This window comes from Ascaphus truei, unplaced genomic scaffold (assembly GCF_040206685.1).
Source record: "Ascaphus truei isolate aAscTru1 unplaced genomic scaffold, aAscTru1.hap1 HAP1_SCAFFOLD_553, whole genome shotgun sequence".
Classification (NCBI taxonomy): domain Eukaryota; kingdom Metazoa; phylum Chordata; class Amphibia; order Anura; family Ascaphidae; genus Ascaphus; species Ascaphus truei.
In genome coordinates, this window is record NW_027456885.1 from 1 (window position 1) to 27,622 (window position 27,622).

At 55.8% G+C, this 27,622-nt stretch overlaps 1 protein-coding gene across 1 annotated transcript in view; it reads left to right on the forward strand.

Moving 5' to 3' along the window:
• The first annotated feature begins 9 nt into the window (after positions 1–9).
• The window catches only part of PLCB3 (phospholipase C beta 3), a 55,776-nt gene continuing 28,163 nt past the window's right edge, over positions 10–27,622 (forward strand). The window contains exons 1-9 of the mRNA XM_075584365.1: positions 10–47; positions 2,176–2,260; positions 4,984–5,108; positions 10,980–11,134; positions 11,612–11,773; positions 12,328–12,427; positions 13,061–13,165; positions 14,331–14,422; positions 15,813–15,924. Coding sequence (XP_075440480.1) covers positions 2,196–2,260; positions 4,984–5,108; positions 10,980–11,134; positions 11,612–11,773; positions 12,328–12,427; positions 13,061–13,165; positions 14,331–14,422; positions 15,813–15,924 — 916 coding nt within the window. The 5' untranslated portion in view covers positions 10–47; positions 2,176–2,195. The remainder of the gene's footprint in view (positions 48–2,175; positions 2,261–4,983; positions 5,109–10,979; positions 11,135–11,611; positions 11,774–12,327; positions 12,428–13,060; positions 13,166–14,330; positions 14,423–15,812; positions 15,925–27,622) is intronic.

Below are 27,622 nucleotides of genomic sequence, written 5' to 3' on the forward strand. Positions count from 1 at the left end.
AATTTACGTGGAACCCGTTAAGTTCAAGTCGTTTGATGTGGCGAACAGTGAGTAGCAGGAGAGGGGGGGAGGGCAACTAAGGGGGGGGGGTTAGTGGTGGGGAGAAGGCATTAGGAGGATAGAGGGCTATTGGGAGAGGAGAGGGGGTATTAGTGTGATTTGGGAGGGGTGTGAGCAGATTTTAGGGGCATGAAGGAGTTGGGGATACGGTGGGTGAGGGTGCAGCATGGCACACACACGGTGGCTTAGGGGGCACATTAATGCAGCTGTTTTATAACCTCCCCCCCCCCCCCCTTCATATGATGCAGAATCTCTAGCAGGTGGTAACAAATCAGACTCATCAGTATCTCTCTCCCCCCCTCACCCCCGCTATCTCTCTCCCACCCCCCCCCCTCTATCTCTCTTCCACCCCCCCTCTATCTCATTCCCACCCCCACCCCCTCTATCTCTCTCCCACCCCCCCCTCTATCTCATTCCCACCCCCCTTCTATCTCATTCCCACCCCCACCATCTCTCACCACCCCCCTCTATCTCATGCCCACCCCTTTTATCTCTCCCACCCACCCCCCTCTATCTCTCTCCCACCCCACTCTCTCCCACCCCTCTCTCCCTCTCTATCCCACCCCTTTTATCACTCTCCCACCCTATCTCTCTCCCAACCCACCCCCTCTCTCCCTCTCTATCCCACCCCCTCTCTCCCTCTCTATCCCACCCCCTCTATCTCATTCCCACCCCCCCTCATCTCTCTCTCCCACCCCCCCTTCTATCTCATTCCCACCCCCCTCTATCTCATTCCCACCCCCACCATCTCTCTCCCACCCCCCCCTCTATCTCATTCCCACCCCTTTTATCTCTCCCATCCACCCCCCTCTCTCTATCTCTCTCCCACCCCCACTATCTCTCTCCCACCCCACTCTCTCCCACCCCTCTCTCCCTCTCTATCCCACCCCCTTTATCACTCTCCCACCCTATCTCTCTCCAACCCCACCCCCTCTCTCCCTCTCTATCCCACCCCCTCTCTCCCTCTCTATCCCACCCCCTCTATCTCTCTCTCACCCCCCCTCTATCTCATTCCCACCCCCACCCCCTCTATCTCTCTCCCACCCCCCCTTCTATCTCATTCCCACCCCCACCATCTCTCTCCCACCCCCCCTTCTATCTCATTCCCACTCCCATCCCCTTTATCACTCTCCCACCCCTCTATCTCTCTCCCACCCCTCTATCTCTCTCCCAACCCTCTATCTTTTTCCCACCCACCACCCCCTTTTATCCCCCCTCCTCCTCCCCCTCTCCCTCCCTCCTACCCTCTCCCCCCTCTCTCTCCCACCCCTCCCCCTCTCTCTCTATGTCCTTGTTCTCTTCCCCTATCTTCCTCCCCTCTCTCCCTCCCACCTCTCTATCTCCTCTTCTCTGCCCCCTCACCTTTTTCTCCTCTTCTCCATATCACCCTTCTCTCGTTCTCCCCTCTCGTTCTCTCCCTCCCCCTTCTCATTCTCTCCCTCCCCCTCTCATTCCCTCCCTATCCCTCTCATTCTCTCCCTCTCCCTCTCATTCTCTCCCTCCCCCTCTCATTCTCTCCCTCCCCCTTCTCATTCTCTCCCTCCCCCTCTCATTCCCTCCTCCCCCTCTCATTCTCTCCCTCCCCCTCTCATTCTCTCCCTCCCCCTTGTCATTCTCTCCCTCCCCCTCTCATTCTCTCCCTCCCCCTCTCATTCTCTCCCTCCCCTCTCATTCTCTCCCTCCCCCTCTCATTCCCTCCCTCCCCCTCTCATTCCCTCCCTCCTCCTCTCATCTCTCCCTCCCCTTCTCATTCTCTCCCTCCCCCTTCTCATTCTCTCCCTCCCCCTTCTCATTCTCTCCCTCCCCCTCTCATTCCCTCCTCCCCCTCTCTTCCCTCCCTCCCCCTCTCATTCCCACCCTCCCCCTCTCATTCCCACCCTCCCCCTCTCATTCCCTCCCTCCCCCTCTCATTCCCTCCATCCCCCTCTCATTCTCTCCCTCCCCCTCTCATTCTCTCCCTCCCCCTCTCATTCCCTCCCTCCCCCTCTCATTCCCTCCCTCCCCCTCTCATTCGCCCCCCCCTTCTCCCCTCTCTCATTCGTGCCCCCCCTCCTTTTCCCCCTCCTCCCCCTCTCTCTCGCCCCCTTCCTCTCCCCCCCCCCCTCTCTCTCTCAGAGAGGAATAAGTACTATGAAATGTCTTCTTTCGTTGAAACCAAAGCGCTGGAGCAGCTCACTAAATCTCCCATGGAGTTTGTGGAGTATCCTTGCTGTCTTATCCTGGCTCAGGCTGTCTCTCATCCCGCCCAGCTGTCTCTTACTGGAAGTCTCTCAACCACATCTCTCATTCCTCGCCTGTCTGTCTCTTTTTAACTCTTTATTTTTTCTTTATCTCTCTCTTCCTCCCCACTCTTTCCTCCTCTTTTTTTCTCTCTCCTTCCTCTCCCCCTTCTCTGTGTACTGTATTCTCCCTGACCCCACATCTCTTCCCCTCTCCCTTCCTCCTGCCTGCCCCCCTCCCTTCTCTCTCCCCCTCCCTTCTCTCTCCCCCTCCCTTCTCTCTCCCCCTCCCTTCTCTCTCTCCCTCCCTTCTCTCTCCCCCTCCCTTCTCTCTCCCCCTCCCTTCTCTCTCCCCCTCCCTTCTCTCTGTACTCCTCCTGACTCTTCACTCTTTTTATCTCTCCCCATCACCCTCTCTATCACCCTCTTTCTCTCGCCTTTTCTCTTCTTATTCCTCCCCCCTCTGTATTTCTCTCTGACTCTTCTGTCTCCCTTCCCTCTCCTCTCGCTCCCCTTCCGTCTCCTTCCTCCCCTCTCTCTCTCCCTATCTATGTACTCCTCCCTGACTCCGCTCCCCTTTCTCACTCCCACTCCCTCTCCCCTCCCTTTCCCACCCCTTCCCCTTCTCTCTCCCCCACTCCCTCCCTCTGTGTGTATTCCTCTGTCTCCCCCTCTCTCCACCCCCCTTTACTGCTCTCCTTTCCACACTCTCCCACTCTCCTTCTTCCCCTTCTCCCCTCCTCCTTCTCCCTCTCTTCTTTCTCCTGCCTCTCTTCTTTACCCTCTCTCCCTCTCTGTTTCCCCCTCTCCATCTCGTCTTTCCTTCTCCCCATCTCTTCTCACCCCCCTCTCCATCTCTTCTTCCCTGTCTCCCTCCCTCCCTCTCTTTCCCCCTGATTCTCCCCTCTCCCTCCCTCTCTCTGCATGTCTCTCTCCCTCATTCTCTCTGCATGTCCCTCCCCCTCCCTCTCTGCATGCCCCTCTCTCTCTCCTTTCTTCTCTCTGCGTGTCTCCGTCCCTCTCTCTGCGTGTCCCTCTCCCTCCCTCTCTCTGCGTGTCCCTCTCCCTCCCTCTCTGAGTGTCCCTCTCACTCCCTCTCTGAGTGTCCCTCTCCCTCCTTATCCCTCTCCCTCCCTCTCTCTGCGTGTCCCTCTCCCTCCCTCTCCCAGTGACCCTCTCCCTCCTTATCCCTCTCCCTCCCTCTCTCTGCGTGTCCCTCTCCCTCCCTCTCTCTGCGTGTCCCTCTCCCTCCCTCTCTCTGCGTGTCCCTCTCCCTCCCTCTTTCTGTGTGTCCCTCTCCCTCCCTCTTTCTGCGTGTCCCTCTCCCTCCCTCTCCCTCCTTATCCCTCTCAATCCCTCTTTCTGCGTGTCCCTCTCCCTCCCTCTGTCTGCGTGTCCCTCTCCCTCCCTCTCTGCGTGTCCCTCTCCCTCCCTCTCTCTGCGTGTCCCTCTCCCTCCCTCTCTCTGCGTGTCCCTCTCCCTCCCTCTCCCTCTCTCTGCGTGTCCCTCTCCCTCCCTCTCCCTCTTTCTGCGTGTCCCTCTCCCTCCCTCTCTCTGCGTGTCCCTCTCCCTCCCTCTCTGAGTATCCCTCTCCCTCCCTCTTTCTGCGTGTCCCTCTCCCTCCCTCTCTCTGCGTGTCCCTCTCCCTCCCTCTCTCTGCGTGTCCCTCTCCCTCCCTCTCTCTCTCTCTGCGTGTCCCTCTCCCTCCCTCTCTCTGCGTGTCCCTCTCCCTCCCTCTCTCTGCGTGTCCCTCTCCCTCCCTCTTTCTGTGTGTCCCTCTCCCTCCCTCTTTCTGCGTGTCCCTCTCCCTCCCTCTCCCTCCTTATCCCTCTCAATCCCTCTTTCTGCGTGTCCCTCTCCCTCCCTCTCTCTGCGTGTCCCTCTCCCTCCCTCTCTGCGTGTCCCTCTCCCTCCCTCTCTCTGCGTGTCCCTCTCCCTCCCTCTCTCTGCGTGTCCTCTCCCTCTCCCTCCCTCTCCCTCTCTCTGCGTGTCCCCTCTCCCTCCCTCTCCCTCTTTCTGCGTGTCCCTCTCCCTCCCTCTCTCTGCGTGTCCCTCTCCCTCCCTCTCTGAGTATCCCTCTCCCTCCCTCTTTCTGCGTGTCCCTCTCCCTCCCTCTCTCTGCGTGTCCCTCTCCCTCCTTATCCCTCTCCCTCCCTCTCTCTGCGTGTCCCTCTCCCTCCTTATCCCTCTCCCTCCCTCTCTCTGCGTGTCCCTCTCCCTCCCTCTCTCTGCGTGTCCCTCTCCCTCCCTCTCTGAGTATCCCTCTCCCTCCCTCTTTCTGCGTGTCCCTCTCCCTCCCTCTCTCTGCGTGTCCCTCTCCCTCCCCTCTCTCTGCGTGTCCCTCTCCCTCCCTCTCTCTCTCTCTGCGTGTCCCTCTCCCTCCCTCTCTCTGCGTGTCCCTCTCCCTCCCTCTCTCTGCGTGTCCCTCTCCCTCCCTCTCTCTGCGTGTCCCTCTCCCTCCCTCTCTGAGTATCCCTCTCCCTCCCTCTCTCTCTCTCTGCGTGTCCCTCTCCCTCCCTCTCTGAGTATCCCTCTCCCTCCCTCTTTCTGCGTGTCCCTCTCCCTCCCTCTCTCTGCGTGTCCCTCTCCCTCCCTCCTTATCCCTCTCCCTCCCTCTTTCTGCGTGTCCCTCTCCCTCTCTCTCTCTGCGTGTCCCTCTCCCTCTCTCTCTGCGTGTCCCTCCCTGACTCGCCCTCCCTCTCAGATATAACAAGAAGCAGCTGAGCCGTATTTACCCTAAAGGCACCCGCGTGGACTCCTCTAATTACATGCCGCAGCTCTTCTGGAACGCGGGGTGTCAGATGGCCGCTCTGAACTTCCAAACACTGGGTGAGCCTGGACCCCAAAGAAAACCCTAATACCACACAGGACACAGGAGCCCCTACCCACATCCTATCAACACAGCCACATTGTTATAGGGTCTGTGTCTCAGGAGGAGACACCGTTCCTATAAAAGTCCCATAGTATAACGGAGCCTCCATTATATTCTATTTATTCTATAGGACCTTTATAGGAACAGGGTCGCCATTTATAAGAGTACATCCCAATTGTACAATAGGACGTTTATGGAATCTCTGTTTTATAGGACCGAGCGCCCATCGTGTGTGTGTTTATATATCAACAAAAAGGAAACATCAGCGCTGAAAGATGTACTGTATATAAAATATAGGTCCAAACAATAAGTGTACGTCAACCCAACAAAAGCCCCAGTAGTATAAAAAAGGATATAGGGTAGATAAAAGGATATAGGGTAGATAAAAGGATATAGGGTAGATAAAAGGATATAGGGTAGATAAAAGGATATAGGGTAGATAAAAGGATATAGGGCACATAAAAGGATATATGGTAGATAAAAGGATATAGGGTAGATAAAAGGATAAAGGGCACATAAAAGGATATAGGGTAGATAAAAGGATATAGGGTAGATAAAAGGATATAGGGTAGATAAAAGGATATAGGGTAGATAAAAGGATATAGGGTAGATAAAAGGATATAGGGTAGATAAAAGGATATAGGGTAGACGGCCCAGGTGAGACTTTGGGTCTGAGCAGCTTCTGTTTAGTAAACCAATTTCCAAACAGATCTAAAAAACAGGAGCGCCGGCCCCACAGCGGTGAAATCGCAGTGTGGGAAACCCTGCAGACAGGTGGGAGTAGCTGCTCAGCTGTGATCCCAGAACCACGCAGGAGACCCGATGGAACAGCTCACCGCCGCGTTCCCGGGTACCGGCGACCTCCGGCAAGCCCTGTCCGGATGTAAATCAGATGACGCCGGCGTCCGATGTCGGTTCACACAGTGCCAGCAAACAGCTGAGAGCAAGAGTCCCGAGTATAGTCTGCATGTGCCCCTGAGGAAGTCGCTCACTATGCAGCGAAACGCGTAGGGCTTGTTTCATTGGATGCTCCAGTGGTCGCGTCATCCTGACGTACTGCGCCTAGCCCGGCCCCCCGATTACAGACTTTACTCGGGGCTCGTGCTCTCAGCTGTTTGCTGGCACTGTGTGAACTGACATCGGACGCCGGGTGCGGAATTCCCCGCGGCGGCGGCGCCTGATCCCCTCTGTGCGCCATGGTCACCCAATTTACATCTGGACTGGGCTTGACGGAGGTCGTCCATACCCGGGGTCGCGGGGTCCATTTTAAGGAATGGAGCTTCGCTGGTACATGGTTAAAGCCTGCACACCATAATAGAATAATATGCACAATGCAATTACCGGTGCTCCGGCTCCAGGGAACAGCTGCTGGTAATCCAATGAATACTGGGGATAAGAAAGGTGAATCGGGGCACTACGGATTTCTAATAAAGCTAATTTATTGTGCCAAATAATCGACGTTTCAGCCGGGGCAGCGGCCTCTCTCAAGTGCCAGCGGCATACTGAAAACAACCCAAAGTGTCTCTGATAAATAGTCCCAAAAGTAAATCAGGCGCCCGTGTTGATGATTATCAGCTGGTATTCTCATCATCACTCGCCGTCTGTATCATCTGTTCGTAGCCTCCGCGCTCTCCCAGTCGGCAGGTGACATCATCCGACGCTGCTCCCTCGACGCTGCTCTCTCGTCACTGATTGGTCCGGTCCGGATCCTTACATCCCGCGATATCTTGGGTGGCATGTGACGTCATGGCGTATCACCGCCGGCGTGCGTGCCTCCGTGTGTTGTGATCCGTTGCTTAGTGATGAGTCGGTCCTCTTCTGCGCAAGCAGATCTCCACTCCTGATATTTCGGTGTCCGGTAGTGGAGCAATAATCCTATGTAGAGTAGGTCACCTGCAGCCACGTTTCTGCACCAAAGAGAGATAACGGGGTATTACCAGCTGAATGTATCAGCAGTCCTTTCTGATAAAAACTTAGTGCCCTGTGTCTGAGTGAGAGAATCCGAATTAAATAATGGAACATTGTCTTATGGTCTCTTGTACTAATGTTCAGTCTTGTGAAGTATTTCAATAATGAAAATAATAGAGACATATCTAAATGTGTCTAAAGTCAAAGTTGTACCAACCTCAGACTTATACCAACCTTATATCTAACGTTAAGTGAGGTATCTGCAACAGCAGCAAAGAGAGATCTGTGGATAAATTGTCGTGTGAGTTATCTGCTCGTAAGAAAACAACCAAGGGATAAGTTGTCATTAAGTCCCTTGGGAAATACAGTGTCAAGTGTAAATATCCAATATGCCTCTCATTGTAATAAAGTGACATCTTTATGTATCCCAGCCGTGGATCTTTGTACTTCTTCTATCCCCATGACTTTTAAAGATGAAACTGAGTGCTTAAAATCGGTACAATGTTTAGTAGCGCAGTATCTTCTGCTATGTGGTTGATCTTGCTCTTATGCTCTATGAAACGTGTTTTCAGCATATGATTCGTCTTGCCTATGCAGCATAAGCCACAAGGACACTTCATCACATACACAACATGTGTTGTTACACAGGTAATCCTACTTTTAATCGTATACATTTTGCCACTTCTTGGATGAAAAAAATAATCTCCAGTATTTAGGCTGTTGCACACAGAACAGTTGTGACACTTGAAGCACACGTTTCTGAATATTCAGAAAATGGGGGGTGTGCGGGGGGGGGGGGGGTAGTGATCCTTACGGTCTGCGCGGATAAGCATGTCTCAAGTTTTCTCCTCTTTGATATGTGAATCTGGGAGGATTGTTACATACATGGCTTAGTGTCTCATTGATCTGCAAAACCCTCCAATGTTTATTAATACAGTCTTTAATGAATTTTACAACTTGCGGTTGTAACTGTTGAGACTATCGTCATTCCTTCTGTGTCTTTAGTTTGAGAAGGGGAGGAGGTTGTTTTTGAGAATGCTTTATCCATCACCGATTGTTTGTGTCCTGTTTTCAGGAAGGGAGTTTTAATATCCGCTACTGTCTGTTCTAGCTGCAATGGTCTATCTGCTGTCCGTGATGCTCTGACCTTTTGAGAAAAAGGCAGCATTTCTTTTAGGACTCCGGATGAAAACTAGTTGCATGTAAGGTCCTGTCCGCCGGTTTGCGGTACAAGTCCGTGCGCAGTTGGCCTTCTGTTCTTGCGAGTAATACGTCTAAAAATAACATTTGCTTCTCACTCCAGTTCTTTGTGACCTTACGGGAGTTTGTAACCCATCTAGATGGTTAAAAAAAATCAATGAACTCGTTTGACGTTCCGTTCCAAATAAACAACTCGTCATCGATGTATCTGCAGTAGAAAATCATTTTAAGGAAGTGTGTTGTATTAAAAATAAACCTTCAAAATCAGACATGTAAAGGTTTGCATACGATGGGGCTACATGGCTGCCCATGGCTGTACCTGTTGTCTGTATATAAGTGTGTTTTCAAACTTAAAATAGTTTGGGTAAAGAATAAAAGGATGTAAACCACAAGCGGTTCTTTTCTGTGTGCTGCCTCTAATCTGTCTAACCACATTCAAGCCTTCTTCGTGTGGTATCATCGTGTATAGCCTGCTAACGTCCAGTGTTACCAGAAGGAGTTTCTTACCTTCTACGGAAAGTGTGTTTTATATATGATCTCTCACTAGTGACTATGGGTTGTAAGATAGGCTCGAAGTACCCAGCCAGTGGCTGATGTATCGAATTCGTGGCCGAGAGAATGGGTGTTCCTGGCGGGTTATGGAGGCTCTCGTGTATCTGAGGTAATGGGCAGAATACTGGATGTCGTGGGTTTTTCATGGTCCGATATTCGAATTCCGTCTCGTTGATCCATAGGTTACTTACACCTAGGTGTAAGATACCTGTTTTATTTCTTGTTGGTATCCCGCAGTGGGATCCCGATCCTGTATTCTGTAACAGTCCTCGTTAGATGGTTGTCGTGCTGCTGCACCCGGGTGTTGCTTATAATTTATTATTATTATTTAGCAATACCAACGCGCCCCCTCTGTCAGCTTTTTTTAAAAGATTATATTTTTATTCTCGGTCAGCTTTTTCAACAATCTTTTCTCTTGGAGGTAAGATTACAGCGAGCCGGGTGTCTTTTCTCTTGGAGGGTAAGATTACAGCGAGCCGGGTGTCTTTTCTCTTGGAGGGTAAGATTACAGCGAGCCGGGTGTCTTTTCTCTTGGAGGGTAAGATTACAGCGAGCCGGGTGTCTTTTCTCTTGGAGGGTAAGATTACAGCGAGCCGGGTATCTTTTCTCTTGGAGGGTAAGATTAAAGCGAGCCGGGTGTCTTTTCTCTTGTAGGGTAAGATTACAGCGAGCCGGGTGTCTTTTCTCTTGGAGGGTAAGATTACAGCGAGCCGGGTGTCTTTTCTCTTGGAGGGTAAGATTAAAGCGAGTCGGGTGTCTTTTCTCTTGGAGGGTAAGATTACAGCGAGCCGGGTGTCTTTTCTCTTGGAGGGTAAGATTAAAGCGAGTCGGGTGTCTTTTCTCTTGGAGGGTAAGATTACAGCGAGCCGGGTGTCTTTTCTCTTGGAGGGTAAGATTAAAGCGAGCCGGGTGTCTTTTCTCTTGTAGGGTAAGATTAAAGCGAGCCGGGTGTCTTTTCTCTTGTAGGGTAAGATTAAAGCGAGCCGGGTGTCTTTTCTCTTGGAGGGTAAGATTACAGCGAGCCGGGTGTCTTTTCTCTTGGAGGGTAAGATTACAGCGAGCCGGGTGTCTTTTCTCTTGGAGGGTAAGATTAAAGCGAGCCGGGTGTCTTTTCTCTTGGAGGGTAAGATTAAAGCAAGCCGGGTGTCTTTTCTCTTGTAGGGTAAGATTACAGCGAGCCGGGTGTCTTTTCTCTTGGAGGGTAAGATTAAAGCGAGCCGGGTGTCTTTTCTCTTGGAGGGTAAGATTAAAGCGAGCCGGGTGTCTTTTCTCTTGGAGGGTAAGATTAAAGCGAGCCGGGTGTCTTTTCTCTTGGAGGGTAAGATTAAAGCGAGCCGGGTGTCTTTTCTCTTGGAGGGTAAGATTAAAGCGAGCCGGGTGTCTTTTCTCTTGGAGGGTAAGATTAAAGCGAGCCGGGTGTCTTTTCTTAAAAGAACCAACCAAGTCCTGTTTTACCAGTCTCATAAATACTTTCAAGGATGAGTTGTTTTTTTTTATAACTTGAAGTTTATTGTTTAGTTTTTTGTTTGCAGTACATGGTATTACAATAATTTATTTTTCATTAAACTTCAACCATACAGATGAGTTTTGAAACGGTGCAGGGAATTTTGATTTGCGTTTCCATACCGTAGGACTGTTGGGTGGGAGCTGTGTTTGCTGCCGCTGTTGATCCTGAATACCAGCTGATACTCGTCAACACCGGACACCTGATTTACTTTACTTTTGGGACTATTTATCAGAGACACTTTGGGATGTTTTCAGTATGCCGCTGGCACTTGAGAGAGGCCGCTGCCCCGGCCGAAACGTCGATTATTTGGCGCAATAAATTAGCTTTATTACAAATCCGCAGTGCCCTGACTCACCTTGCTTCGCTGGTATAACCCATTTATACTATAGGACTTTTATAGGGATTGTGTCTCAATCTACAGGACGGCGCCCCCATCGTACGTTCCGTTTATGCAGCAGGACTGCAATTGGGTCTGTGTGTAGGGTGCACCGCGGGCCTCTCTCTCTGTGTGTAGGGTGCACCGCGGGCCTCTCTCTCTGTGTGTAGGGTGCACCGCGGGCCTCTCTCTCTGTGTGTAGGGTGCACCGCGGGCCTCTCTCTCTGTGTGTAGGGTGCACCGCGGGCCAATCTCTGTGTGTATATATATATTTCCTTCCTGCAGATCTCCCGATGCAGTTGAATATGGGAATTTTTGAGTATAACCGGCGGAGCGGATACCTCCTGAAGCCGGAATTCATGCGCAGGACGGATAAACCCTTCGACCCTTTTACTGAAAATATTGTGGACGGAATTGTGGCAAATACAGTGAAAATAAAGGTAAGTGGGACAGGGGACAGGGGGAGGCGGGGGACAAGTGGGAGGCGGGGGAGGGGGAGGCGGGGGACGGGGGGTTTACTTTGTTTGGTAACTCAAAATAATTTCTCTCTCCCATCTCTTCCACCTTCCTTTCCCTCTCCATCCTTCCCTCCCATTCCTTTCTTTCTCTCCCATCGTCTATCTCTCTCTCCCCCTCTCTCTCCCTATCCCCCCTTCTCTCTCTATCCCCCCTTCTCTCTCTATCCCCCCTTCTCTCTCTCCATCCCCCCTTCTCTCTCTCCCTATCCCCCCCTCTCTCTCCATCTCCCTCTTCCCCCTTCTCTCGCTCCCACTCGTCTCTCCTCCCCCTGTCTCCCTCCATCCATACCTCCCATCCCTCCTCTCTTTCTTCTATCTACACCCTTCTATTTCTCCCTCTTCCCCACTCTCTCTCTCCCCCCCCTCTCCCTGTTCCCCTCTCCCCCCTCTCTCTCCCAGGTGATCTCGGGGCAGTTCCTGTCGGATAAGCGTGTTGGGATATATGCTGAGATAGATATGTTCGGGCTGCCCGTGGACACCAAGAGGAAGTTTCGCACTAAAACCTCCCAGGGAAACTCGTTTAACCCCGTGTGGGACGAGGAGCCTTTTATATTCCACAAGGTCAGGACGTCGCGCACACAGGACTACTGCTCTCCTCTCCCGCCTTCACACTCTCTCCGCGCAGTCTCTCTCCTTCGCGCGCTCTCTCTCCTTCGCGCGCTCTCTCTCCTTCGCGTGCTCTCGCGCACTCTCTCCTTCGCGCACTCTCTCTCCTTCGCGCACTCTCTCGCACTCTCACTCTCTCGCACTCTCTCCTTTGCACTCTCTCTCCTTTGCACTCTCTCTCCTGTGCACTCTCCTTTGCACTCTCTCTCCTGTGCACACTCTCTCCTTTGCACACACTCCTTCGCGCTCTTTCTCCTGCCGCTCTCTCTTCCTCTCTCAGGTTGTACCCCACTCTCTCTCTCACTCTCTCTCTGGGCGCTCTGTCCTTCTCTCTCTCCCTCCCTCATTCCTCTCTCTCCTCTCTCAGGTTGTACTCCCTACTCTCTCCTCTCTCTCTCTCTCTCTGGGTGCTCTGTCCTTCTCTCTCTCCCTCCCTCATTCCTCTCTCTCTCTCTGGGCGCTCTGTCCTTCTCTCTCTCCCTCCCTCATTCCTCTCTTTCCTCTCTCAGGTTGTACTCCCTACTCTCGCCTCTCTCCGAATCGCGGTCTTTGAAGAGGGTGGAAAGTTTGTAGGTCACCGGATTCTTCCTGTGTCGGCAATTCGACCTGGTGAGGGCAAAGGGGAGGAGCTTGGGGCAAAGGGGAGGAGCTTGGGGCAAAGGGGTGGAGCTTGGGGCAAAGGGGAGGAGCTTGGGGCAAAGGGCCAGATATGAAAGGATGGGGCATGAAGAATTAACTTTCCCTCTATATTTTTTCCCCCTCCCTATTTCCCCACTCCACTCACCCCGTCCACATTCCCCTCCCCCCTCCACTCTCCCCTCCCTCCTCCACGCTCCCCCCCCTCCTCCACGCTCCCCCCCCTCCTCCACGCTCCCCCCTCCACTCTCCCCCTCCCTCTCTCTTCCCCCCATCCCTCTCTCTCCCCACCTCCCTCTCCTCCCCCTCCCTCTCCTCCCTCTCTTTCCCCCCTCCCTCTCTCTTTCCCCCCTCCCTCTCTCTTTCCCTCCTCTCTCTCTCTTTCCCCCCTCCCTCTCTCTTTCCCCCCTCCCTCTCCTCCCTCTCTCTTTCCCCCCTCCCTCTCTCTTTCCCCCCTCTCTCTTTCCCCCCTCCTCCCTCTCTCTCTCCCCGCTCCTAACTCTCTCTCTCTTTCCACCCTCCACCCTCTCCCTCTCTCTTTCCCCCCTCCTCCCTCTCTTTCCCCCCTCCTCTCCCTCTATCTCTCTTTCCCCCCTCCCTTCTCAGGGTATCATTACCTCTGTCTCAGGAATGAGATTAATCAGCCTCTCTGCCTCCCGGTTCTGCTCGTTTACACCGAAGCAAACGATTACATTCCTGACGACCACCAGGGTGAGTGACCTCACACCCCCACGTTACCTACGACCTCTTGACCTACTTTTATGTCGCATCTGACCCCTTTATTACATGTGACCTCCGACCCCTGTCACTTTTGACCTCTGACCAGTCCTGGAGAGTGACCTTGAGCAAATAGTGATCAATTAGGTGCTCCTACAGTCAATGTTAAGTGTTTCAAGTGAAATGGTAAAGTGATAATACTGAACACTATATAAAGGGCCCAAATATTTGTGCATAAAATAAAAAAGTGACAAAACTCCCTGCTCAAAACCTCTGTTCGGGACGGTCTCCGCTGGTCCCAGGAAGGCTGAAATGTTCTTCCAAATCCAGGAGGAGCACAGGACAGAGCGGTGCAGTGGGAATGTAAATCGCAGCTCCGAAACGGTGGCAAACTTGCTTGTGTAGATCTCAGAAGGGAGGCCGCTCAGTATAAGGGAATATCCCGCAGAGCAATCCGCACAGATTTTATACTATAAAAGAGGAAGAGCCGAACTTAGTGTGTACGAAAACTAAACGCATGGTCACAACAATAATGACATCGCAGGTGGTTTGTCTTCTCCCCGTCCCCTCGGTGGCGCCGATGGTCTGGGGAACCTTCCCCAGCTGCTGACCTCCTTGCCGGCGTCTCCGTGGGGCCCCGTCGCGTCACATCCGGTTTCGGTTCAGGGCTGTACAGCGTGACTGTGAGTGCTTGAGGTCTGCTGACTGGTGACTCCCAGTCCACGCGTTTCGCCACGGGATAGGCTTTATCAGGAGTACTCACCGACGCGCTTTACAGCCCTGAACCGAAACCGGATGTGCTGCGACGGGGCCCCACGGAGACGCCGGCAAGGAGGTCAGCAGCTGGGGAAGGTTCCCCAGACCATCGGCGCCACCGAGGGGACGGGGAGAAGACAAACCACCTGCGATGTCATTATTGTTGTGACCATGCGTTTAGTTTTCGTACACACTAAGTTCGGCTCTTCCTCTTTTATAGTATAAAATCTGTGCGGATTGCGCTGCGGGATATTCCCTTATACTGAGCGGCCTCCCTTCTGAGATCTACACAAGCAAGTTTGCCACCGTTTCGGATCTGCGATTTACAATCCCACTGCACCGCTCTGTCCTGTGCTCCTCCCGGGAGTGACCTGACATTAACCTCTGACCTCTTGCCCCCCAGATTATGCCGACGCTCTCATTAACCCGATCAGACACGTCAGTCTCATGGATCAGCGAGCGAAGCAGCTCATAGCTCTGATTGGCGACAGCGAGGTAAGGCCCGGGAACATGCCAAGGACACGCTGAGGTCACATGAAGGGGCAGCACAAACAGTGCCAAGGCCATTGAAGTGGTGGTATTAACACGCGAGGGGCATGGGAAGATCATGCTAATAACATGCTAGTATTCTAATTCTTGTAATGCACTGGAGAAGAAAAAGTACACGCCAAGACATTGGTGGGCAACAGACGGGGCAGTATCTACCAGCGCACCAGCGTTAAGCAGCTCACCGGAGCGGGGAGACACTCCTACCCGCGTGTGCAACGTGTAACTCCTACCCGCGTGTGCAACATGTAACTCCTACCCGCGTGTGCAACGTGTAACTCCTACCCACGTGTGCAACGTGTAACTCCTACCCACGTGTGCAACATATAACTCCTACCCACGTGTGCAACGTGTAACTCCTACCCACGTGTGCAACGTGTAACTCCTACCCGCGTGTGCAACATATAACTCCTACCCGCATGTGCAACGTCTAACTCCTACCCACGTGTGCAACGTATAACTCCTACCCGCGTGTGCAACGTGTAACTCCTACCCTTGTGTGCAGCGTGTAACTCCTACCCGCGTGTGCAACATATAACTCCTACCCACGTGTGCAACGTGTAACTCCTACCCACGTGTGCAACGTGTAACTCCTACCCGCGTGTGCAACATATAACTCCTACCCGCATGTGCAACGTCTAACTCCTACCCACGTGTGCAACGTATAACTCCTACCCGCGTGTGCAACGTGTAACTCCTACCCTTGTGTGCAGCGTGTAACTCCTACCCGCGTGTGCAACGTGTAACTCCTACCTGCGTGTGCAACGTGTAACTCCTACCCGCGTGTGCAACGTGTAACTCCTACCCGCGTGTGCAACGTGTAACTCCTACCCGCGTGTGCAACGTGTAACTCCTACCCGCGTGTGCAACGTGTAACTCCTACCCGCGTGTGCAACGTGTAACTCCTAACCCCGGCTGCAACGCCCCTTCGGTCTGTGTCCCCTGTGTGTAATGTGTAGCCCTTTGATCATGCAGCTGATGGGCCATAAGCGTGCTAATGTTACACTAAGAACACGCCACTAACATGCAACACTGGGGCTACTACCAGGCTAAGAACACGCTACTGACGAGCCAAGGTCACATGAATATCGCATGACTTGATAACCTGTCCGTTTTGTGGACTTGTCACAGCGATCACGTGCCTGAGCCCACGGTTCCGCCACATGCCCGAGCCCACGGGCTCCGCCACGTGCCTGAGCCCACGTGCTCTGCCACGTGCCTGAGCCCACGTGCTCTGCCACGTGCCTGAGCCCACGGCTCCGCCACGTGCCTGAGCCCACGGCTCCGCCACGTGCCTGAGCCCACGGCTCCGCCACCAACTTTATCTCTGTGTCCACAGCAGGGCAGCAACACGGAGAAACCCCAGGAGACCCGGAAATCCGAGACCACGTGCGTGACCCCAAAGAACCCAACGGGGAAGGAGGCGGCCCTCACACCTGTCGTGAGCCACGGTACGAGAGGGGGAGGCTGGCACTGCCGCTGCCCGCGCTGTACCTGTGCTGTGTATACATGTCATGGTGTAGTAGTGTGAGGGGGAGGCTGGCACTGCCGCTGCCCACGCTGTACCTGTGCTGTGTATACATGGCATGGTGTAGTAGTGTGTGAGGGGGAGGCTGGCACTGCCACTGCCCGCGCTGTACCTGTGCTGTGTATACATGTCATGGCGTAGTAGTGTGACGGGGAGGCTGGCACTGCCGCTGCCCGCGCTGTACCTGTGCTGTACCTGTGCTGTGTATACATGTCATGGTGTAGTAGTGTGTGAGGGAGAGGCTGGCACTGCCGCTGCCCACGCTGTACCTGTGCTGTGTATACATGTCATGGTGTAGTAGTGTGACGGGGAGGCTGGCACTGCCGCTGCCCGCGCTGTACCTGTGCTGTGTATAAATGTCATGGTGTAGCAGTGTGTGAGGAGGAGGCTGGCACTGCCGCTGCCCGCGCTGTACCTGTGCTGTGTATACATGGCATGGTGTAGTAGTGTATGAGGAGGAGGCTGGCACTGCCGCTGCCCACGCTGTACCTGTGCTGTGTATACATGTCATGGTGTAGTAGTGTGTGTGAGGGGGAGGCTGGCACTGCCGCTGCCCGCGCTGTACCTGTGCTGTGTATACATGGCATGGTGTAGTAGTGTGTGTGAGGGGGAGGCTGGCACTGCCGCTGCCCGCGCTGTACCTGTGCTGTGTATACATGTCATGGTGTAGTAGTGTGACGGGGAGGCTGGCACTGCCGCTGCCCGCGCTGTACCTGTGCTGTGTATACATGTCATGGTGTAGTAGTGTGTGTGGGGGAGGCTGGCACTGCAGCTGCCCGCGCTGTACCTGTGCTGTGTATACATGTCATGGTGTAGTAGTGTGTGTGAGGGGGAGGCTGGCACTGCCGCTGCCCGCGCTGTACCTGTGCTGTGTATACATGTCATGGTGTAGTAGTGTGAGGGGGAGGCTGGCACTGCCGCTGCCTGCGCTGTACCTGTGCTGTGTATACATGGCATGGTGTAGTAGTGTGTGTGAGGGGGAGGCTGGCACTGCCGCTGCCTGTGCTGTGTATACATGTCATGGTGTAGTAGTGTGTGAGGGGGAGGCTGGCACTGCCGCTGCCTGCGCTGTACCTGTGCTGTGTATACATGGCATGGTGTAGTAGTGTGTATGAGGGAGAGGCTGGCACTGCGCTGCCCGCGCTGTACCTGTGCTGTGTATACATGTCATGGTGTAATAGTGTGTGTGAGGGGCGCTGCCCGTGTTGTACCTGTGCTGTGTATACATGGCATGGTGTATCAGTGTGTGAGGGGGAGGCTGGCACTGCCGCTGCCCGCGCTGTACCTGTGCTGTGTATACATGTCATGGTGTAGTGTGTGAGGGGGAGGCTGCCACTGCCCGTGCTGTACCTGTGCTGTGTATACATGGCATGGTGTAGTAGTGTGTGTGAGGGAGAGGCTGGCACTGCCGCTGCCCGCGCTGTACCTGTGCTGTGTATACATGGCATGGTGTAGTAGTGTGTGAGGGGGAGGCTGGCACTGCCGCTGCCCGCGCTGTACCTGTGCTGTGTATACATGGCATGGTGTAGTAGTGTGTGAGGGGGAGGCTGGCACTGCCGCTGCCCGCTCTGTACCTGTGCTGTGTATACATGGCATGGTGTAGTAGTGTGTGTGAGGGGGAGGCTGGCACTACCGCTGCCCGCGCTGTACCTGTGCTGTGTATACATGGCATGGTGTAGTAGTGTGTGAGGGGGAGGCTGGCACTGCCGCTGCCCACGCTGTACCTGTGCTGTGTATACATGGCATGGTGTAGTAGTGTGTGAGGGGGAGGCTGGCACTGCCGCTGCCTGCGCTGTACCTGTGCTGTGTATACATGTCATGGTGTAGTGTGTGAGGGGGAGGCTGGCACTGCCGCTGCCCACGCTGTACTTGTGCTGTGTATACATGGATTGGTGTAGTAGTGTGTGAGGGGGAGGCTGGCACTGCTGCTGCCCGCGCTGTACCTGTGCTGTGTATACATGTCATGGTGTAGTGTGTGAGGGGGAGGCTGGCACTGCCGCTGCCCGCGCTGTACCTGTGCTGTGTATACATGGCATGGTGTAGTAGTGTGTGTGAGGAGGAGGCTGGCACTGCCGCTGCCCACACTGTACCTGTGCTGTGTATACATGGCATGGTGTAGTAGTGTGTGAGGGGGAGGCTGGCACTGCCGCTGCCCGCGCTGTACCTGTGCTGTGTATACATGTCATGGTGTAGTAGTGTGTGAGGGGGAGGCTGGCACTGCCGCTGCCCGCGCTGTACCTGTGCTGTGTATACATGGCATGGCGTAGTAGTGTGTGAGGGGGAAGCTGGCACTGCCGCTGCCCGCGCTGTACCTGTGCTGTGTATACATGTCATGGTGTAGTGTGTGATGGGGAGGCTGGCACTGCCGCTGCCCGCGCTGTACCTGCGCTGTGTATACATGGCATGGTGTAGTAGTGTGTATGAGGGGGAGGCTGGCACTGCCGCTGCCCGCGCTGTACTTGTGCTGTGTAGAAATGGTTTATTACGAGCATAGTTTCACTAAGAGTAAAATATCCCGATCGATCTCTAATACTCCTGTCACTGGTCTCCCCTTCCTGCCCCGGCTTCTCCCCTCCTGTAATACTCCTGTCACTGGTCTCCCCTTCCTGCCCCGGCTTCTCCCCTCCTGTAATACTCCTGTCACTGGTCTCCCCTTCCTGCCCCGGCTTCTCCTCTCCTGTAATACTCCTGTCACTGGCCTCCCCTTCCTGCCCCGGCTTCTCCTCTCCTGTAATACTCCTGTCACTGGTCTCCCCTTCCTACCCCGGCTCCTCCCCTCCTGTAATACTCCTGTCACTGGTCTCCCCTTCCTGCCCCGGCTTCTCCCCTCCTGTAATACTCCTGTCACTGGTCTCCCCTTCCTGCCCCGGCTTCTCCCCTCCTGTAATACTCCTGTCACTTGTCTCCCCTTCCTGCCCCGGCTTCTCCTCTCCTGTAATACTCCTGTCACTGGTCTCCCCTTCCTGCCCCGGCTTCTCCTCTCCTGTAATACTCCTGTCACTGGTCTCCCCTTCCTGCCCCGGCTCCTCCCCTCCTGTAATACTCCTGTCACTGGTCTCCCCTTCCTGCCCCGGCTTCTCCCCTCCTGTAATACTCCTGTCACTGGTCTCCCCTTCCTGCCCCGGCTTCTCTTCTCCTGTAATACTCCTGTCACTGGTCTCCCCTTCCTGCCCCGGCTTCTCCTCTCCTGTAATACTCCTGTTACTGGTCTCCCCTTCCTACCCCGGCTCCTCCCCTCCTGTAATACTCCTGTCACTGGTCTCCCCTTCCTGCCCCGGCTTCTCTTCTCCTGTAATACTCCTGTCACTGGTCTCCCCTTCCTGCCCCGGCTTCTCCTCTCCTGTAATACTCCTGTTACTGGTCTCCCCTTCCTACCCCGGCTCCTCCCCTCCTGTAATACTCCTGTCACTGGTCTCCCCTTCATGCCCCGGCTTCTCCTCTCCTGTAATACTCCTGTTACTGGTCTCCCCTTCCTACCCCGGCTCCTCCCCTCCTGTAATACTCCTGTCACTGGTCTCCCCTTCATGCCCCGGCTTCTCCCATCCTGTAATACTCCTGTCACTGGTCTCCCCTTCCTGCCCCGGATTCTCCCCTCCTGTAATACTCCTGTCACTGTTCTCCCCTTCCTGCCTCGGCTTCTCCCCTCCTGTAATACTCTTGTCACTGGTCTCCCCTTCCTGCCCCGGCTTCTCCCCCCCTGTAATACTCCTGTCACTGGTCTCCCCTTCCTGCCCCGGCTTCTCCCCTCCTGTAATACTCCTGTCACTGGTCTCCCCTTCCTGCCCCGGCTTCTCCCCTCCTGTAATACTCCTGTCACTGGTCTCCCCTTCCTGCCCCGGCTTCTCCCCTCCTGTAATACTCCTGTCACTGGTCTCCCCTTCCTGCCCCGGCTTCTCCTCTCCTGTAATACTCCTGTCACTGGCCTCCCCTTCCTGCCCCGGCTTCTCCTCTCCTGTAATACTCCTGTCACTGGTCTCCCCTTCCTACCCCGGCTCCTCCCCTCCTGTAATACTCCTGTCACTGGTCTCCCCTTCCTGCCCCGGCTTCTCCCCTCCTGTAATACTCCTGTCACTGGTCTCCCCTTCCTGCCCCGGCTTCTCCCCTCCTGTAATACTCCTGTCACTTGTCTCCCCTTCCTGCCCCGGCTTCTCCTCTCCTGTAATACTCCTGTCACTGGTCTCCCCTTCCTACCCCGGCTCCTCCCCTCCTGTAATACTCCTGTCACTGGTCTCCCCTTCCTGCCCCGGCTTCTCCCCTCCTGTAATACTCCTGTCACTGGTCTCCCCTTCCTGCCCCGGATTCTCTTCTCCACTAAAACTCCTGTCACTGGCCTCCCCTTCCTGCCCCAGCTTCTCCTCTCCTGTAATACACCTGTCACTGGTCTCCCCTTCCTGCCCCGGCTTCTCCTCTCCTGTAATACTCCTGTTACTGGTCTCCCCTTCCTACCCCGGCTCCTCCCCTCCTGTAATACTCCTGTCACTGGTCTCCCCTTCATGCCCCGGCTTCTCCCATCCTGTAATACTCCTGTCACTGGTCTCCCCTTCCTGCCCCGGATTCTCCCCTCCTGTAATACTCCTGTCACTGTTCTCCCCTTCCTGCCCCGGCTTCTCCCCTCCTGTAATACTCTTGTCACTGGTCTCCCCTTCCTGCCCCGGCTTCTCCCCCCCTGTAATACTCCTGTCACTGGTCTCCCCTTCCTGCCCCGGCTTCTCCCCTCCTGTAATACTCCTGTCACTGGCCTCCCCTTCCTGCCCCGGCTTCTCCCCTCCTGTAATACTCCTGTCACTGGTCTCCCCTTCCTGCCCCGGCTTCTCCTCTCCTGTAATACTCCTGTCACTGGTCTCCCCTTCCTTCCCCGGCTTCTCCCCTCCTGTAATACTCCTGTCACTGGTCTCCCCTTCCTGCCCAGGCTTCTCCTCTCCTGTAATACTCCTGTCACCGGTCTCCCCTTCCTGCCCCGGCTTCTCCCCTCCTGTAATACTCCTGTCACTGGTCTCCCCTTCCTGCCCCAGCTTCTCCTCTCCTGTAATACTCCTGTCACTGGTCTCCCCTTCCTGCCCCGGCTTCTCCCCTCCTGTAATACTCCTGTCACTGGTCTCCCCTTCCTGCCCCGGCTTCTCCCCTCCTGTAATACTCCTGTCACTGGTCTCTCCTTCCTGCCCCGGCTTCTCCTCTCCTGTAATACTCCTGTCACTGGTCTCCCCTTCCTGCCCCGGCTTCTCCTCTCCTGTAATACTCCTGTCACTGGTCTCCCCTTCCTGCCCCAGCTTCTCCTCTCCTGTAATACTCCTGTCACTGGTCTCCCCTTCCTGCCCCGGCTTCTCCTCTCCTGTAATACTCCTGTCACTGGTCTCCCCTTCCTGCCCCGGCTTCTCCTCTCCTGTAATACTCCTGTCACTGGTCTCTCCTTCCTGCCCCGGCTTCTCCTCTCCTGTAATACTCCTGTCACTGGTCTCCCCTTCCTGCCCCGGCTTCTCCTCTCCTGTAATACTCCTGTCACTGGTCTCCCCTTCCTGCCCCAGCTTCTCCTCTCCTGTAATACTCCTGTCACTGGTCTCCCCTTCCTGCCCCGGCTTCTCCTCTCCTGTAATACTCCTGTCACTGGTCTCCCCTTCCTGCCCCGGCTTCTCCTCTCCTGTAATACTCCTGTCACTGGTCTCCCCTTCCTGCCCCAGCTTCTCCTCTCCTGTAATACTCCTGTCACTGGTCTCCCCTTCCTGCCCCGGCTTCTTCTCTCCTGTAATACTCCTGTCACTGGTCTCCCCTTCCTGCCCCGGCTTCTCCCCTCCTGTAATACTCCTGTCACTGGTCTCCCCTTCCTGCCCTGGGCTTCTCCCCTCCTGTAATACTCCTGTCACTGGTCTCCCCTTCCTGCCCCGGCTTCTCCCCTCCTGTAATACTCCTGTCACTGGTCTCCCCTTCCTGCCCTGGGCTTCTCCCCTCCTGTAATACTCCTGTCACTGGTCTCCCCTTCCTGCCCCGGCTTCTCCCCTCCTGTAATACTCCTGTCACTGGTCTCCCCTTCCTGCCCCGGCTTCTCCCCTCCTGTAATACTCCTGTCACTGGTCTCCCCTTCCTGCCCCGGCTTCTCCCCTCCCTGCCCCGGCTTCTCCTCTCCTGTAATACTCCTGTCACTTGTCTCCCCTTCTTGCCCCGTCTTCTCCTCTCCTGTAATACTCCTGTCACTGGTCTCCCCTTCCTGCCCCGGCTTCTCCTCTCCTGTAATACTCCTGTCACTGGTCTCCCCTTCCTGCCCCGGCTTCTCCCCTCCCTGCCCGGCTTCTCCCCTCCTGTAATACTCCTGTCACTGGTCTCTCCTTCCTGCCCCGGCTTCTCCCCTCCTCTAATACTCCTGTCACTGGTCTCCCCTTCCTGCCCCGGCTTCTCCCCTCCTGTAATACTCCTGTCACTGGTCTCCCCTTCCTGCCCCGGCTCCTCCCCTCCTGTAATACTCCTGTCACTGGTCTCCCCTTCCTGCCCCGGCTTCTCCCCTCCTGTAATACTCCTGTCACTGGTCTCCCCTTCCTGCCCCGGCTTCTCCCCTTCCTGCCCCGGCTTCTCCTCTCCTTTAATACCCCTGTCACTGGTCTCCCCTTCCTGCCCCGGCTGCTCCTCTCCTGTAATACCCCTGTCACTGGTCTCCCCTTCCTGCCCCGGCTTCTCCCCTCCTGTAATACTCCTGTCACTGGTCTCCCCTTGCTGCCCCGGCTCCTCCCCTCCTGTAATACTCCTGTCACTGGTCTCCCCTTCCTGCCCCGGCTTCTCCCCTCCTGTAATACTCCTGTCACTGGTCTCCCCTTCCTGCCCCGGATTCTCTTCTCCACTAAAACTCCTGTCACTGGCCTCCCCTTCCTGCCCCAGCTTCTCCTCTCCTGTAATACACCTGTCACTGGTCTCCCCTTCCTGCCCCGGCTTCTCCTCTCCTGTAATACTCCTGTTACTGGTCTCCCCTTCCTACCCCGGCTCCTCCCCTCCTGTAATACTCCTGTCACTGGTCTCCCCTTCATGCCCCGGCTTCTCCCATCCTGTAATACTCCTGTCACTGGTCTCCCCTTCCTGCCCCGGATTCTCCCCTCCTGTAATACTCCTGTCACTGTTCTCCCCTTCCTGCCCCGGCTTCTCCCCTCCTGTAATACTCTTGTCACTGGTCTCCCCTTTCTGCCCCGGCTTCTCCCCCCCTGTAATACTCCTGTCACTGGTCTCCCCTTCCTGCCCGGCTTCTCCCCTCCTGTAATACTCCTGTCACTGGTCTCCCCTTCCTGCCCCGGCTTCTCCCCTCCTGTAATACTCCTGTCACTGGCCTCCCCTTCCTGCCCCGGCTTCTCCTCTCCTGTAATACTCCTGTCACTGGTCTCCCCTTCCTGCCCCGGCTTCTCCCCTCCTGTAATACTCCTGTCACTGGCCTCCTCTTCCTGCCCCGTCTTCTCCCCTCCTGTAATACTCCTGTCACTGGTCTCCCCTTCCTGCCCCGGCTTCTCCTCTCCTGTAATACTCCTGTCACTGGTCTCCCCTTCCTGCCCCGGCTTCTCCCCTCCTGTAATACTCCTGTCACTGGTCTCCCCTTCCTGCCCCGGCTTCTCCCCTCCTGTAATACTCCTGTCACTGGTCTCCCCTTCCTGCCCCGGCTTCTCCTCTCCTGTAATACTCCTGTCACTGGTCTCCCCTTCCTTCCCCGGCTTCTCCCCTCCTGTAATACTCCTGTCACTGGTCTCCCCTTCCTGCCCAGGCTTCTCCTCTCCTGTAATACTCCTGTCACCGGTCTCCCCTTCCTGCCCCGGCTTCTCCTCTCCTGTAATACTCCTGTCACTGGTCTCCCCTTCCTGCCCCGGCTTCTCCCCTCCTGTAATACTCCTGTCTCTGGTCTCCCCTTCCTGCCCCAGCTTCTCCTCTCCTGTAATACTCCTGTCACTGGTCTCCCCTTCCTGCCCCGGCTTCTCCCCTCCTGTAATACTCCTGTCACTGGTCTCCCCTTCCTGCCCCGGCTTCTCCCCTCCTGTAATACTCCTGTCACTGGTCTCTCCTTCCTGCCCCGGCTTCTCCTCTCCTGTAATACTCCTGTCACTGGTCTCCCCTTCCTGCCCCGGCTTCTCCTCTCCTGTAATACTCCTGTCACTGGTCTCCCCTTCCTGCCCCAGCTTCTCCTCTCCTGTAATACTCCTGTCACTGGTCTCCCCTTCCTGCCCCGGCTTCTCTCCTGTAATACTCCTGTCACTGGTCTCCCCTTCCTGCCCCGGCTTCTCCTCTCCTGTAATACTCCTGTCACTGGTCTCTCCTTCCTGCCCCGGCTTCTCCTCTCCTGTAATACTCCTGTCACTGGTCTCCCCTTCCTGCCCCAGCTTCTCCTCTCCTGTAATACTCCTGTCACTGGTCTCCCCTTCCTGCCCCGGCTTCTTCTCTGCTGTAATACTCCTGTCACTGGTCTCCCCTTCCTGCCCTGGCTTCTCCCCTCCTGTAATACTCCTGTCACTGGTCTCCCCTTCCTGCCCTGGGCTTCTCCCCTCCTGTAATACTCCTGTCACTGGTCTCCCCTTCCTGCCCCGGCTTCTCCCCTCCTGTAATACTCCTGTCACTGGTCTCCCCTTCCTGCCCCGGCTTCTCCCCTCCTGTAATACTCCTGTCACTGGTCTCCCCTTCCTGCCCCGGCTTCTCCCCTCCCTGCCCCGGCTTCTCCTCTCCTGTAATACTCCTGTCACTTGTCTCCCCTTCTTGCCCCGTCTTCTCCTCTCCTGTAATACTCCTGTCACTGGTCTCCCCTTCCTGCCCCGGCTTCTCCTCTCCTGTAATACTCCTGTCACTGGTCTCCCCTTCCTGCCCCGGCTTCTCCCCTCCCTGCCCGGCTTCTCCCCTCCTGTAATACTCCTGTCACTGGTCTCCCCTTCCTGCCCCGGCTTCTCCCCTCCTGTAATACTCCTGTCACTGGTCTCACCTTCTTGCCCCGGCTTCTCCCCTCCTGTAATACTCCTGTCACTGGTCTCCCCTTCCTGCCCCGGCTCCTCCCCTCCTGTAATACTCCTGTCACTGGTCTCCCCTTCCTGCCCCGGCTTCTCCCCTCCTGTAATACTCCTGTCACTGGTCTCCCCTTCCTGCCCCGGCTTCTCCCCTTCCTGCCCCGGCTTCTCCTCTCCTTTAATACCCGTGTCACTGGTCTCCCCTTCCTGCCCCGGCTTCTCCTCTCCTGTAATACCCCTGTCACTGGTCTCCCCTTCCTGCCCCGGCTTCTCCCCTCCTGTAATACTCCTGTCACTGGTCTCCCCTTGCTGCCCCGGCTTCTTCTCTCCTGTAATACTCCTGTCACTGGTCTCCCCTTCCTGCCCCGGCTTCTCCCCTCCTGTAATACTCCTGTCACTGGTCTCCCCTTCCTGCCCCGGGCTTCTCCCCTCCTGTAATACTCCTGTCACTGGTCTCCCCTTCCTGCCCCGGCTTCTCCCCTCCTGTAATACTCCTGTCACTGGTCTCCCCTTCCTGCCCAGGCTTCTCCCCTCCTGTAATACTCCTGTCACTGGTCTCCCCTTCCTGCCCCGGCTTCTCCCCTCCCTGCCCCGGCTTCTCCTCTCCTGTAATACTCCTGTCACTTGTCTCCCCTTCCTGCCCCGTCTTCTCCTCTCCTGTAATACTCCTGTCACTGGTCTCCCCTTCCTGCCCCGGCTTCTCCTCTCCTGTAATACTCCTGTCACTGGTCTCCCCTTCCTGCCCCGGCTTCTCCCCTCCTGTAATACTCCTGTCACTGGTCTCCCCTTCCTGCCCCGGCTTCTCCCCCCCTGTAATACTCCTGTCACTGGTCTCCCCTTCCTGCCCCGGCTTCTCCCCTCCTGTAATACTCCTGTCACTGGTCTCCCCTTCCTGCCCCGGCTTCTCCCCTCCTGTAATACTCCTGTCACTGGTCTCCCCTTCCTGCCCCGGCTTCTCCCCTCCTGTAATACTCCTGTCACTGGTCTCCCCTTCCTGCCCCGGCTTCTCCTCTCCTGTAATACTCCTGTCAATGGCCTCCCCTTCCTGCCCCGGCTTCTCCTCTCCTGTAATACTCCTGTCACTTGTCTCCCCTTCCTACCCCGGCTCCTCCCCTCCTGTAATACTCCTGTCACTGGTCTCCCCTTCCTGCCCCGGCTTCTCCCCTCCTGTAATACTCCTGTCACTGGTCTCCCCTTCCTGCCCCGGCTTCTCCCCTCCCTGCCCCGGCTTCTCCTCTCCTGTAATACTCCTGTCACTTGTCTCCCCTTCTTGCCCCGTCTTCTCCTCTCCTGTAATACTCCTGTCACTGGTCTCCCCTTCCTGCCCCGGCTTCTCCTCTCCTGTAATACTCCTGTCACTGGTCTCCCCTTCCTGCCCCGGCTTCTCCCCTCCCTGCCCGGCTTCTCCCCTCCTGTAATACTCCTGTCACTGGTCTCCCCTTCCTGCCCCGGCTTCTCCCCTCCTGTAATACTCCTGTCACTGGTCTCCCCTTCCTGCCCCGGCTCCTCCCCTCCTGTAATACTCCTGTCACTGGTCTCCCCTTCCTGCCCCGGCTTCTCCCCTCCTGTAATACTCCTGTCACTGGTCTCCCCTTCCTGCCCCGGCTTCTCCCATTCCTGCCCCGGCTTCTCCTCTCCTTTAATACCCCTGTCACTGGTCTCCCCTTCCTGCCCCGGCTTCTCCTCTCCTGTAATACCCCTGTCACTGGTCTCCCCTTCCTGCCCCGGCTTCTCCCCTCCTGTAATACTCCTGTCACTGGTCTCCCCTTGCTGCCCCGGCTTCTTCTCTCCTGTAATACTCCTGTCACTGGTCTCCCCTTCCTGCCCCGGCTTCTCCCCTCCTGTAATACTCCTGTCACTGGTCTCCCCTTCCTGCCCCGGGCTTCTCCCCTCCTGTAATACTCCTGTCACTGGTCTCCCCTTCCTGCCCCGGCTTCTCCCCTCCTGTAATACTCCTGTCACTGGTCTCCCCTTCCTGCCCAGGCTTCTCCCCTCCTGTAATACTCCTGTCACTGGTCTCCCCTTCCTGCCCCGGCTTCTCCCCTCCCTGCCCCGGCTTCTCCTCTCCTGTAATACTCCTGTCACTTGTCTCCCCTTCCTGCCCCGTCGTCTCCTCTCCTGTAATACTCCTGTCACTGGTCTCCCCTTCCTGCCCCGGCTTCTCCTCTCCTGTAATACTCCTGTCACTGGTCTCCCCTTCCTGCCCCGGCTTCTCCCCTCCTGTAATACTCCTGTCACTGGTCTCCCCTTCCTGCCCCGGCTTCTCCCCTCCTGTAATACTCCTGTCACTGGTCTCCCCTTCCTGCCCCGGCTTCTCCCCTCCCTGCCCCGGCTTCTCCTCTCCTGTAATACTCCTGTCACTTGTCTCCCCTTCTTGCCCCGTCTTCTCCTCTCCTGTAATACTCCTGTCACTGGTCTCCCCTTCCTGCCCCGGCTTCTCCTCTCCTGTAATACTCCTGTCACTGGTCTCCCCTTCCTGCCCCGGCTTCTCCCCTCCTGTAATACTCCTGTCACTGGTCTCCCCTTCCTGCCCCGGCTTCTCCCCTCCTGTAATACTCCTGTCACTGGTCTCCCCTTCCTGCCCCGGCTTCTCCCCTCCTGTAATACTCCTGTCACTGGTCTCCCCTTCCTGCCCCGGCTCCTCCCCTCCTGTAATACTGCTGTCACTGGTCT